Consider the following 13,821-nt stretch of genomic DNA (forward strand, 5'->3'; position numbering starts at 1 on the left):
GACCTGATTCTCAGCATTTTTAACACTGCTGCAGAGTGTGCAGAACTATGTTCATAATTGTCTACATCAAGAAAATCCCACTGACATTATCAGCTTACTTTTCTGAAACTCCTCCAGCTTTTTGACAGCCTCATCTCGTTCTTGCTTGATTTTGTCACACTGTGGGAGAAGAGAAAATTGAAATGAAACACCGATCCCAGTTATTTAATTAGCAGTCACAACATGCAAAATCAACCAAGATCAATTGCAGCACAATGATGTACAGAAGCCTATCAAAGCATTTATTTTTCCTTTCAGCCATGTAAGATCGAAGGAAATTATGCATAAAAAATTCATTACTCAGAATATTTCCTAGCCAAACTGGCATGCTGTACTTGATTTAGGTTCTGATTCAGAGCTACTCTGAAAATATTTTAAAGAGACACATCATCCAAAACTGATATAAACAGCTATCCATGTTACACCAACAGTCAAACTAGTACTTTGCATGCCAAAAATAGGCTTTAAGTCTAGCTTCTTTAACAGAAATGGACTCGGAAAAGAGGCCTATATTTCTATACCCACCATGTGCAAGGAAAACCTCAAAGCCAATCATCAGGGACATGCTGTTTAATTTCATTACATCATGAGCAAAGTTTCAGCTTTGTAGAGAGAAAGGCACTCCTTTTCATGCTTTAAGGAGTTCCCATCACCCCAGTTTTATTAATTTTGTGGTTATTGCTAACACTATACAGGCCCGCAATCACTGATCTTATGATGGAACGGTTTCTTCAAAAAAAAAGAATAAAACATATGTTAAATAGAGCTCTCTAAGAAAACCCATTATTTAAGTCAATGAAAGAACTCAAAGAAATGAGTAAAATTCACAAGAGACACAGTCAGTGATTAACCACAGTGTGAAAAACACATGACCAAGGGGGAAGTATGACAGGCACACAAGGTGCCTTACACACACATCCTTCCTCACATGCGGCTGAGCATGTTCACAGCAATAAATCAACCCAAGACCATGAGTTAACTTCTGGAAGAGATCTGTGTGACTGAGCTCCTTACAGTGCAATTCTAATTACAAGGATGCTGGCCACTAGAACAGAACTGGGTAAAAAAAAAAAAAACAATCCTGAAATGATTTTGCTCGATTTTCAGTTTTTCCACATGAGGAGCCACTTTGAGTTAGCTGGGAAAGGAGCCTGCTGTTAAGCAACAAGGGAGAGAGTCTGATTCAAAGGCAGCCAAATTCAAGAGAATTCTTCTATCAGCTACAGAGGATCTTGGATGAGACCCAAAGAAGGATCTGCTCTTGGGCAAGGCGAGGATGCCACTGCTGTTGGCTCAAGGGCAGCTGATGGCTATCCGTGGGAGCAAAAGGAGCTGCACTCAACAAGCAATCTCTCTTCTCATGGTGCTGGGGTGATGAGTCTTCAAGGGACAGGGGCTGAGGAGGGGGACAGGTCAGTCACCAGCTGCTGTAAGGACTGTGAAACAAGGCAGAGCTGCAGAAGGAGCAAAGCCGTGCTGAGCAAGCAGCGCCGGACAAGGACTCACCATTTCCTGGGGCCCTGTTAACAAAGAACCTGTCAAGAGAATCTTGCAGAGGAAAGGTGGGGAAGGGAAATCTGTGCATGAATCTTGCTGCTCTCTGCCCTCCGTTTCCTTAAGTGAAAGTTTGCATTACCTTTGTGGCAGAAGTGCAGCCTAAGAGCAGGAGGTAGTGAAAGACGCAGAAAGCGTTTCTGGCTGTTGTGCAGAGCGCAGCTCTGCCGCGAAAGGGGAATTGGTGAGAGCTGCTTCCTCCTCGGACCTCCCAAGAAAGACACTGGAGCCACACTAACATACTTCACCCACGGATTTTGCTGCACACTGAAAGCTTTCAGCCCACTGCACATTAAGTGAGCAAATGCCTTTAGTGTTCAGTTTAAAAACCAGGAACATTAGCATTTTAAGGATCTCATCTGTTGCCTGTGGAAGTCAACAACCTCCCTACTGATGGAAAAACCTTGATGTAGAGGACACAGCACACTCCCTTATCCCAACAGCAGGAAAAACTCCTTTTAAAATCCTCCAGGCAGCACGCTGTAAGGCAAAGCAGCTTTCCCTGTGCAGTGAAAAGGAGAAGTTAAATGACCTATTCCACTTCACCTCGAGTGCTATTTGCAGAGAGAGCTCCATTTGGACCACGGCAAGCTGACTATTCTCCTCCTAACTGCGACATTTCTCTGCACAATCAGGGTCTCTAGGCTTGGGTCTCTGCAGAGCAATTCCTGTTCCCAGTTGCAGTTTTCTCAATACCTTCCTTTTGCTGCTACTGTGCTTCAGAATGAAAGAGGAGGAAGAAAAGGAGAGCGGGAGATTGCTGCCCTTGCTGAAATGATCAATGGAAAGCACTTTGCCTTCTGTCTTGCAATCAGAGCCATGCAAGCAGAGCTGTTACAGGTCCTTCCAAAAAAATACCCTAGTTAATCTTCTAAAAATTAGAAAAATTTGAGATTTTAACTACTTAAACAGTTTCAAATTTGAAATTACACAAAGATAAAAAGCCTATAAACTATGTTTCATAATAAAAAATACTGTCACTCTTCAAAATAAATTGACCTTACCTTTAAAACTGAAAAGTTAAAAAATCAAAATTTAGACATATGAGCTGCTCATAGAATGCTCCACAGAAGTCTTAGAAGTTCATAACCATCTCACTTTTCAAAAAAGCAATTTGAGGCATACACAATAGAATAATTAATGGGCAAAAGTATCACTATTCCTAAAGATTAAAAGGCAAATAGCATAACATTACTATAAAATCTACTGTTCACCTTCCACATTCAAGCACATGCAACTGCTGAGGAGAAACAGTTTTCATGTATTTACTAAGCTTCCCCTTTTCAGTGTTAAGAGATAGCTCCAAACTAAAGAGTACCCTTGAATAAAAATTAAAAAGTTTGTAGCTCCTTGATTGCCAGTCATTTTCTGTTTTTAACTTAAGAGTTCCAGTTTCTCTGCAAAGTAAAATAAGCATTTATTCTGTTTTATTTAATGTATCTAGTATTAGTAATCTAATATTTATACCATAATTATCTCACTTATAAAAACCCCAGCAATATAAACAGACAATACTGCAGTCCTGAACTGGCTACAGGAGTCAGTGACAATATCATAGCAGAAAAAATACGTTGCATCTGTATTTTTAGAAATTAAAAGTCCAGTTGCAAAAATTAATTTTGTCAATAATTCCATATATTCTTCATCTTTGCAGGCTCTAGTTCAGAAGACTTGCTGATTCCACTTCTTTCAGATTTTAGCCTTCTAGGTACCCAATACACAAGACAATACTTTAATTTCTAGTTTCTTGTCTATTCTCTACTAACAGGCTTCTTTTCTGCCAACTATTTTGCACATAAGCTCCTACAGACTTCTGTAAAAGGCCTTCAAAGGGCAAAAACAACAGGGAGATTGTTCAGTCCAGATATTAAGATGCAAGAAGTCCACGTAGTAGTCATATAGTCAATTAAACCATTGCTAAGCAACACAAGACACAATTCTTTCCCATTTACACAGACTGTGAAATGTATGCAGATTTAATGCTTGCTCTAAAATTATGAGTTTGGTGCAGCGCTCTAAAGTATCCAATGACATCTGCAATACTCAGAGGAACAATGAGCAGGTCAAGGCAGAACCCCTTCCCCATTCCCACTTGGTGACAAAACATAGAATCCACTCCATCCGTGTGCTTTAACAGAGCAAACACCATGAATGATGTATCAGAGATACACTATTACACCTACTGTTTGGGATAGCTGTCTTGGTTTTTTTTTTCCCTACTGGCAGCATGACAAAACACTGTCAAAACCAGCGTTCAGAGTCATTTCTGTCTGATTAGCAAGTAGTCAAATATTTATTCATGATCTGACTCTTGAATATGTCAGAACTGCATATTAAGTTGCCCACATTTGTGTGCAGCTGAACGTTAGTTATCCATTTTTGGGGGGGCTGGTATGAATGTTTTGTTGGCTACATCAATAAAAAAGGTGACCTAAGAGATGTAATGTGCCAAAATAATTTTGGCTCCATTGTTTCTAAAAGTATTTAAAAACATGAACAAAAAATGTCTGGGGAAATGTTGTTAGAAGCTTCACCAGTGGTCTCCAAATTGGCAGCTTGGCAAGACAATGAGGAAGAGACACTGTGGATCAAAGATCTTGTATTTTGCTGTTGAATTTTCATGGTTATTAGCATCCCTTTAAAGCAGCAGTGCTTTGAACAAAGTAACCCACGTAAAAGTCAATTTACTTCCTAATTTTAAGAAAAAATATGGAACAAAGAGCATAGATTTTCAAAAATTTAAATTATATCTTAAGTTAGCTGCCCATTATCCACTAAGTTCCGTATGTCTAATGGAAATTAGGACAATTTCTGTATGCACAGCTCATCTTTCAGAGCCATGCAAGTACAGCAGTGACTTAGAAAAGTTTTCCATCAAGTCTACCAAAAGCACATACACACAAGACTGCTATTTAATTCTTCTGTGGCACCTTCCACACACAGTCTGCAAGACACCTGCTAAAAAAATCAACTTCTCATTCTCCTGTTGATGTAATTATGTGACCACAGTTGATACAGAGGCCATTTGCTGACATTCACAGTGACAGACGGTGCCAGAAACTGGAACAGAAATCACCCACAACTTCCCAGACCCACAGGCAGACAAAGCCTGTGCTACATTTTTCCAGTAGCAGGTTTGATCCTGCAAAGCACAAACTAAGATACAAAGCAAGAGATGGTATGGACCTTTAGGATTACTCTGCCCTGCCATAACACAAGGAATAGTTTCTTCCAGTATTGGCACTGGAAAAAAATATAACCATGAACTCTGTATCAGTAGATTTTTTTTTAAATTTTTTTGTGGGAGAAATGCACTTAAAGCCTCACACTTAACCACTTGAGTCCAAGCGCTTGAACAATGAACCATGAACTGCTTACACAAGCACATCAATTTGCAGGATGGAGTTTATGAAGGGAGAAAACTTGCATAACAACTGAAAATCCAGCTCTGAGCACGTGGCTAACTGATTTGCTCAGCTGGGAACGCAATCCTCACGCACTCAGGCTTGGAGGACTTTCGGGTGTTACGCAAGTATTCTGAAAAAGTTCAAAGCAGCCTCCAGATGAAACACACAGGAATAGCTAGAGATATGCAGCTATAGGAAAGAAGTCTTGTGAGAGGAGCAAGGAGGCAAGAAGAGAAGAATGGAAGAAACAAGCTCAGAACATCTCATTCAATCTCAATTTCAGAAATAAAATTTTTCATTTAAATTCCCTTTGAAGAAAAAAAACTTAAATAAAAATGTAGCTCAGGGAAGTCTCCCCATTCCTCCCTTCCCAAACTGAACAAAGCTTTGCTGAATAAACACCAAAGCTGACATGACTAGGGTTCAGGGCAAAGCCAGGAGCCTGTTTTTCATGGGATGTACACATGCCCTGGCAGGGCACTCCCCAAGTGTGACAGAAGCCAACAGCCAGCATGGCACAAACTAAAGGAAGAGAACAGTGCAGGGCAGGATGCTGAAATCACTCCCAGGCTGCAAATGGTTTGGAGACTGCAAGAGAAACCTGCCCAGGTGTCAAACATGCTCCTACACACCCTTCCCCTTCTGCTGCCAGAGACAGCATTCTGGGCTGGACGGAATCTTGGTGTAACTCAGTTTTATTCTCATTTTCTTCTGAACATTTCTTCCAAACAGCAAAGACAGAGGACAGATTTCCCGGGATATCCAGGACATTGGTGAAGGACAGCAGAACAGGAATGCAACAATAACCAAAGTGAAAAGGACAAGGAGGTCAGAAGACAGGAGGGAATGAAGCACAATATGCTCACCTCAGTAGAAATACACATAATCTTTGCCAAATCATAAGTGAACATAAGTTTCAAATTTTCTTTAACAATAAGAAGAGAGTTAAGGACAAGATCTTCTCAATTCAGCCTTGAATTGAAACATTTGTATCTAAAAATAACCCTTCCAAAAAGATTTCAGAAGAATCTGAATTAAACCTACACGTCTTGGCAGCTAACAGGAATTTGAAAAACTAACAGGTTTCTTACATCTTCAGCTCACACTGAAGAAAGGAGAATTTTGGTTACAATACAGCGTAGCACTGACTCCCCTGCATTCCTCCCTACCTTGAGAAACCATATTCCTACACTCTGCATGTTCAGAAGCTGAGGGAAGTCGTTCTCTTTTACTCATTTCAGTAATTAAGTCCCCTGTGCAAATGAAGGCATAATAAAACAAGACTTAGATCAAAGAGAAACAATTTTATCTGAACACGTGACTTGGTCTATGCTCCCACTGTAATCACAGGAAAACTTGGCAGAGCAGCAATCACTTAAAATATATTTACAGGAACTCTTCTGGAGTGGGACAAACAGAACAGTTGTGAGAGCTGCATTCATTGCTCCTTAAAACATACATACAAGTAATATTTAGTATTAGCATGCAACAGTGAACTCAAAAAAGCAGTCAACAATCTTCCACAGTCCACAAGGTATCTAGTATTTAGCATTTCAGTATTAAATGAATTATTGATATATACAAACCTCTTCTTTTTTTTTCTTATTTTCTGCTCTAAGCTCTTCATATTCGCCAATAGCTACACAAGAAAAAAAAAAAAAAGAAAAAAGTTAATATAGCAGTACTTCTTTGCAAATTAGCTCTCCATTTGATTAAATTGAAAACACTTCTGTTTGTCTACACAGACTTCTAAAATAACATGGGTCATAAACTTCATTAATAGCCTATTAATATCCTATGAACTGGATAGCCTTCTAGAATTGAAGCAATTAGGAAGTGTCTGAAAAAGATGGTAGCTCCCAAAACAATCAATTTTTGGTCAATGTAGAGTTAAACAATCTTATTGATTGAGTTCAAAAATTACAAGGAGAATATACTGGTTTGCAGTGACCATTTTAAACCCACACTGGCTCAGGTTACAGATCAATCCTAGAAAGCATGGTTGGTGCAATATATGGGTACCTGCAGAGTAGCTGATCCGTGCACCAGTAAAACCAGGGTCTCCTATCCATCCCTTTACTTTGCCCCCACTTCTCCTTCTGAACCCAAAATTCCTACCCACCACCCATGCCCAAAAAGCAAGAAAAAAACCAAACAAAAAACCAACAGATAAACAAACACGAGACCACACATGCACCGAATTTATTTCCTACACAGGAGCTCAAAGGCTGTCTACACCTCTTGGTCACTGCTCCACCACCAAGCTATTCCCTGCTCCCTTCAGGAAAATAAGGCAAGAGACTTCTACCATCCAGATGCAAGAAAGGGAATGAAAACTGTACCAACAGACACAACTCGAGTTTCTTCATACTTGAAAACTGCTTGTGTTTGCTCGCCTTTAAAGCAAAGTCATTCTTGCCATTGGATACTTTACAAATGACTGAAAAATGTAAATAGAGATTTGCCCCACCCTCGGCAGCTCTCTTCACACACTCCATGAATGGAGAACTCTGAATCATTAGCCCTGAAGGAGAAAATAACAGAATATTCTGGGCTAGAGCTCTCAACCCACCCAAAATGTTTTCTCAGCCAACCCTGCTCTTTCTTAAAAGAGTAAAACCCCAAAACAACCAACATGAGTGAACACAGCATGTTCCTTCACAAGAGTGACCTGGCTTATCCACCAGCTACTCACTCCACAGCTCAGCTGGCCAGAGGGGACTGTCCTGGAAACACATCAAGGCCTTTTATCAGTATTAAATTAAGTAGGTAACTTTGTATGCAGAAGCTCCTTTAATTATAACTTAGTCTTTTGACTTTCAGTTGTGAACCTGTGTCTCCTGAGCCTGAATTTGCTAACAAAATGTAAGTATTATCTAAATTAGATGTTTTATATATTAGGTACTTACCATGTCTAAAAAGCACTTATTACTAAAACAAGGCCGTAAGGGTAAAAGTATATAATGACTATAATTCACAATGAACAACAGAAAAGACACCTTCATTTACACAGAGTGGGGTGGTGACTCTTCTTACTTTTTTATTTAAAAAAATAATCAACCCCTTTCCTAAAGCTGCTTATCAAAAAATGTAAATTAAAGAAAAAATCCCCAAACTTCAAAAATGCTCCATGCATATACTTTAGTATTTATCTTGCAAACCAGGGTGGCCTTCAAGTCAATTGAGAGCCATTCCATGCCAAATCAGTAAGTAATGCCACTTGAGGATTTCAAATCTACTTATTTACTCAAAAAATAAGTAGAGCTGTCAAAGGAAGCAAGTGTCACTCCACTGCTTCTGCTTCCATACCTCGGACCAGGCAAGTCTTTACTGGTACAGGCAAGAGAGAGAGATGATGGTGCAAGAAGTCCTCTGCTCTGGATGAAACAAGCTATCCTGATTAAGTCATATTTTGTTGGTGGCAAACTAACACCTGGCTTTTTGGATATCCCATTAGAGACAGAATTACCACTGTCAGCACCAGAAGCTTTAATGGAATTGCTGCCACCACATTGCTCCTCCCAGTGTCCAGGGAATAGGAAGAATCAGGCCGAGAATGTGGTGAAAACTCCTGAACAGTGGCCTCCTACATGCACAGAACACACATGACTGTGAAGTGCTGTCAAAAAGATAAAAAAAAAAGCTAAAAGGGATCAATTTTTCCCTTGTTCACCGTTTTAGGATAAAAGATCCCTTCAGCTAAATCCAACTAATCATATTTCAACAGGATACAGTAAGGCACCAGCCAGGTGTAAATTATTTTCAAGTAGTGCCTGGGTAGCATTTTTAACACCTCCTTTTGTTAGGGGGAATGTATGGGACAGCATTACACTCATCATTTTACAATGACTCCAAATCTTGACTCACAATACACAAACCTATTAGCAGGCCTAAAGTTTACTTGGGCAAACCAAGCTTTTGGTCAGGTATCAGTTGCAATAGCTGAAACCTAGACGGCTCAATTACCTAACAGTTGTTAAAAAAATAAACAAATAAAAATCACCTGTGTAAGTACACAAAGATAAGGTACAAATACTGTAAGTCAGCTCCTGCATCTATGTTCCCATATGCCTTGACTTCACTCAGATCTGTGAAAGTGTGTACAAGTAAATTTAATTAAACCCCAAATTTACATCTTGCAGTCTTACAGCTTCCTTGAAAAAACAGGGCAGGAAAACTAAACACACCACTGCCTGATAAAGACCAACCACTAAGTTCACACCAAAAGATTTGCCTTTAAAAGTTTCTGAAAAAAAAATAAAAGATAGGGTTCAACACAAGAAATTGTACTGGGAGAAACATCTGAACTCTAATACACTCAAGCAGGATGGGTTCTGCTGGGGAATAATGGCTGCTGGGTATGAAGATATCCACACAGGCACATGGGGAAAAATAAATTATAGACGACTATAAATTAAAAAATAAATTATAGGTGACTACAGAGGGGAAGACAGCAGCCAACAAGGTGCCCTAAGAAATTCCTCTGCCCATAAAAATTACCCATCTGCCACAAAGTAAAATAAATTTGTCAGACCACATTAGGAGCTTGTCAATAGCTTACATTTAAAAGGTACTGCTCTGAGATTTTGCTGTCAGATTGGCAGTATATTCTGCTCCTAAGAAGATACATGTAAGATGTTCCCTTACTCAAAGGTGCTGACATTAAAAGAAAAAAGCTTTAAGAGATCAAATAGATCATAATTTTTTAAAAAAACACAAGTATACAGAGTCATAGTGCTTGGGACTAGAGACTGGAAATATCACACTTCATCAAATCCAGCCAACAAACTCAGAGCAAAGTTAGACCTTTCAAAAATGAAGAAAAAAAATCCAGGCAATATGAATACCTTTAATATATGTGTGGTTAACAGCAGTTGTTAACCACTGTAATTTAGCAAAGTGACCAGAAATGTGGCTGTGACAGTGGCAGTGCTGAAGTGTCATTTTACCTAGTTTGTAACTCCAGACACTTTGATCACAGACTCCTGTTTCCAACTGAACAAAAAAGGGACTATTGCAGAAGATGACTCCGTCTTTAAGGGCAAGGTACCAGCAGTGCCAATAAAACTAAAGACAAACAAGGCAATCTTCCAGGCAGGTAATCAGCTACTGTTATGATTCAGCTGTTAGTCATGTTTGCTACCATTCCTCAGGTTCTACAACCAACCACTAACAACACAAAGTTTTGACAAAATGCTTTTTTTTTTTTTTTTTTTTTTTGTTTAAGTCTTACCCACAAGAATATAAGGGCCAGCTGAATAGAAGTGTGCATCACTGGAAACATCACTTAAAGTACAGTCAGGTGATAGCAATATTTATGGTGAAACTGCTTTATTAAACCATGACATTTCAGAAAACTATTTGAGGATTAAAACTCAAACAACACTTTCAAGTCCCAAATATCATCAATACAGAGATCTTGTTTCTCCATGATGCTCACCTTAAACTTGGTAATGGAGCAAGCTGAAGAATGATCAGTATCAGGTATCTGAGTCTAACACACAGGACTTGGAAAATTCAGCATGGCTGAAAGATAAGAGTATCTCGCACACAGACGGCTTCAGTGTCCTTGCTGCTGCTCAGAGCTCTGCCAAACAGCCAAGCAAATTTGCCCAAGCCCCAGAGAGCTTCACAGCTGCCACTGAGAATCGAGTGGGCAGCTACGAAACACCTGCCTCAGGTTCAATCTCCTGCCCTTGCTCAGTAGAAATATAAGCAGCAGTTGAAATGTGACAGCAGCCAGCCACAGACGCTGCCTTCCCCTCTACCTATGGCACCACTGCTCAGACAGTTCATTTACCTGCTGCCAGGCAAGTTTCTCAAGACTAGAAAAACACATCCTGAAAATGAAACCAAGGCAATGGCTACTGAATGAATGTTTCCTGAAACCTCTCCAAATCCATTTGCATTTTTCAGAAATCTGACTACACAGCAAAATGTTACAAGAACCTGAAGCTGTACACCACTCTGAACAAAACAAACACAGGACAAGTCTGTGTACCCATTACCCCAACTATTCAGATACAGAAAATCCTTCCACCAACTGTATTTATTTCCAAAATAATACTGATATTTATATTTGGAAGCAATAAATAAGAAAATTAAGAGACTCTCTTTAACAGACCATCCTAAAATTACTTGAGGGAAGTTGCTAGTATCAAAAATAGTCTTGTTTAGTTATCAATAAGAATGGAGGGGACACTATCTATTCCAAATTACAGTATATGAAGAGTAAGCAAATTTACTTTTCTACAGTAACAACATATTTTATTTTACTATTAGAAGAATTTAATTTATCTCATTACCTTTTCACTGCTTGAGTTTTCACTCTAGGCACCAGACTCATCAGTTAACACAACTTAACTACTGATTCAACTATGGGTGCTACCATATTTTTTGCATAGTTTTAGATGTAAAACAGAAAAGTATTTTAATTTTTTTTTCCACTAACTAATTTTTTGCCTACATAAAACAAGTTTCTCACCAGCCACATAATCACAGAAGTATGTTAGCCTAACAACAAACTCCTGTGCTTAAGGATGAACAGCCCCCGAGAAGAGAGGCATACAGGACTGGGTCTGCCAAGTACAGCTTCTATTTCAGCAGCTCAGGTGGATCTGGGACAGCCAGTCCTCAAGTTACAGTAACTTTCCCTTGAACTAATTCCTCTGGTCCTGTAAAATTTCCTTAGACATTAAAGGATACCCAGCTCACTGCAGGAGAAGACTTTCCGAGAGCAGAACTGAAACCCCGCTCTAAACAACTTCAACAGGCTTGGTTTCCTCTAAAGAATAAAACAAACACATATTTTTTGCAACTGATCATTTTCGTTTCAACAAATACTCTCTTGGAGGCAACAGTACTGGAGGGAAGCAGTCAGTCAGAAGAAAACCAGATTTTGAGCCTTGTTTTTCGGTCTCAGATTATCAAAACACACAGCTGTAAGATTATCATTTTACACCTAATGAATCCTTCCAAGGCAGAATCTTATCTTCTGCTGATGGTAATCATGAATTTCTAAAGCTGAGCATACAGGAAAAACCAAAAAAAATGACAAAGCAGGTCATAAATAATCCATTAATATCCAAATGAAACTTGCTTAAGCTTCTAGTATACACCAAAACTGATGGAGCGCATTTATGGTCAAAATGAATGACAGAAAAACGGCCACTGATCACACCCCTGTAATTTCACTCTTTTACACAAGTTTGTCCAATAGGTCCTTTCCAAATTGCCCCTCCCTGGCTCACGGGAGACCAGGAGAGCTCAGCTCTGGGAATTACCAGATGTGAATTCCAGCGTGGCTCCTTCGCACCTCCTGCACATGGAGCTGTGGCACAGGAGGCAACACCGAACACTTGGTGTGCAGGAAGACGTTCACAATTCAAACACATCTTCAAAGGTTTGAACGTGCCTACCTGACTGACCAAGGCTGCAACTTCGCTGGATCAGCCTGGCTCAGGGACAGACTGACTACAGGGGAGTTAAAAAATGGCTTATGAGCACCCAAACTCTTCCATGCGCCTTCTTGCAGAAGATTAAATATTACAGTGTTCTAGTTTCTGAGTCAGACTATGCACTCATGAAACTGAACACGCTGAAATTCTGGCCTTTTCTACTACAGCACCTAAAGTGACTCCCACACGGCACCAAACCAGCCCAGGATGGAACTACTGAAGGGCTCCAGAGACCGATAGCGTATCAGGACGAGCCCTGAGCTATCAGCGGCAAGTCTGCTCGCTGGTGGGGACCGGGCTGGCAGGTGTTCCATGGGTCGGGTTAGGATCGGACCCTGCAGCACGGAGCGGACACACTGGCAGGTTAGGCACAGCCTGGCTTAGCTCCACATGAGGCTCAGCTCCTCGGAGGGCAAGGGCAGACTGTCACGCCTGGAGCTGTCCGGCCGTGCGGGCTCTGAGGCGCCAGCTCCCCGCCAGGGCAGCACGGAGCGGGGCCGAGGCACCCCCGGCCATGTGCTGAGGCACCGCCGCCTCCCGCCTCCGCCATCGGCCCCCGCGACGGCCGCGCTCGCAGAGCCACTCGTCAGCTGGGCTGGAAAAGCCCTCTGAGATCTTCCAGCCCAGCCCATCTTCAGCCAGAGCGGGCACCTGCGGGGCGGCGAGGCAGCCGCGGGGGCGCCCACACGGGGAAGAGCCAACACGTTCCACTCCCCTGCTTTATTTCATTAAGGCTTTTATTATTTCCCTCTGCACGGGCAGAGCGAGGGGCCTGGGAGCGGGGCCGGGGGACGCCCAGGCCGCGCCCGCCCCGCCGCGCCCCGTCCCCCCGCCGGGCGCGGAGCCCTCGCCCCGCGGCTGCCGCTCCCGCCGGCCGAGCCCGGGCCCGCGGCGGAGCGGGGGGAGCCGCTTTCTCCAGCGCCGGAGGCGGCGCCGCCCGCCCCTACCTTGGTCCTTCAGGCTGGCGAGGAGCTCCAGCTGCTTCTCCTCGTCGGAGCTGTTCATCTTGCCCCGCCGCCGCCGCCACGGGCCGGCGGCTGCCCCGCTGCGCTCCGCCCCAGCGAGCGCGGCTTCACCTGGCAGCGGGCGGGCGGCGGCGGCCGCAGCCCCGGGGCGCGGCGGGCGCGGCGAGCGGCCCGGCCCGCTCCGCTCTGCACATGCCCAGACTCCCGCGGCGCCCCAGTGAGCATGTGCGGGTGCGGGCACGGCCGCCCGGCCCGCGGGCAGCTCCGCGGGCAGCTCCGCCGGCCGGGACGCGCTCGGAGCGGGGGGTCCCGGCCGCGCCCGGCCGGCCTGGCTGCCCACGGAGTCGCAGATCACTTGGGCTGCAATAGACTTCTGAGGTCATCGAGCCCAACGCGTGG

The 13,821-nt window shown here is 42.5% G+C and overlaps 1 protein-coding gene across 2 annotated transcripts in view; it reads right to left on the reverse strand.

The window, feature by feature from the left end:
• SHTN1 (shootin 1) overlaps nucleotides 1-13,596 on the reverse strand; it is a 53,116-nt gene extending 39,520 nt beyond the window's left edge. For both annotated transcript variants that reach the window (XM_058841805.1, XM_058841804.1), the window contains exons 1-3: nucleotides 13,405-13,596; nucleotides 6,587-6,639; nucleotides 99-159 (exon numbers count right to left, since the gene is read on the reverse strand). In XM_058841805.1, coding sequence (XP_058697788.1) covers nucleotides 99-159; nucleotides 6,587-6,639; nucleotides 13,405-13,462 — 172 coding nt within the window. In that variant the 5' untranslated portion in view covers nucleotides 13,463-13,596. The remainder of the gene's footprint in view (nucleotides 1-98; nucleotides 160-6,586; nucleotides 6,640-13,404) is intronic.
• Between the last annotated feature and the right edge of the window lie 225 nt (nucleotides 13,597-13,821).

Source organism: Poecile atricapillus, chromosome 6, assembly GCF_030490865.1.
Source record: "Poecile atricapillus isolate bPoeAtr1 chromosome 6, bPoeAtr1.hap1, whole genome shotgun sequence".
In the NCBI taxonomy this organism is placed as follows: domain Eukaryota; kingdom Metazoa; phylum Chordata; class Aves; order Passeriformes; family Paridae; genus Poecile; species Poecile atricapillus.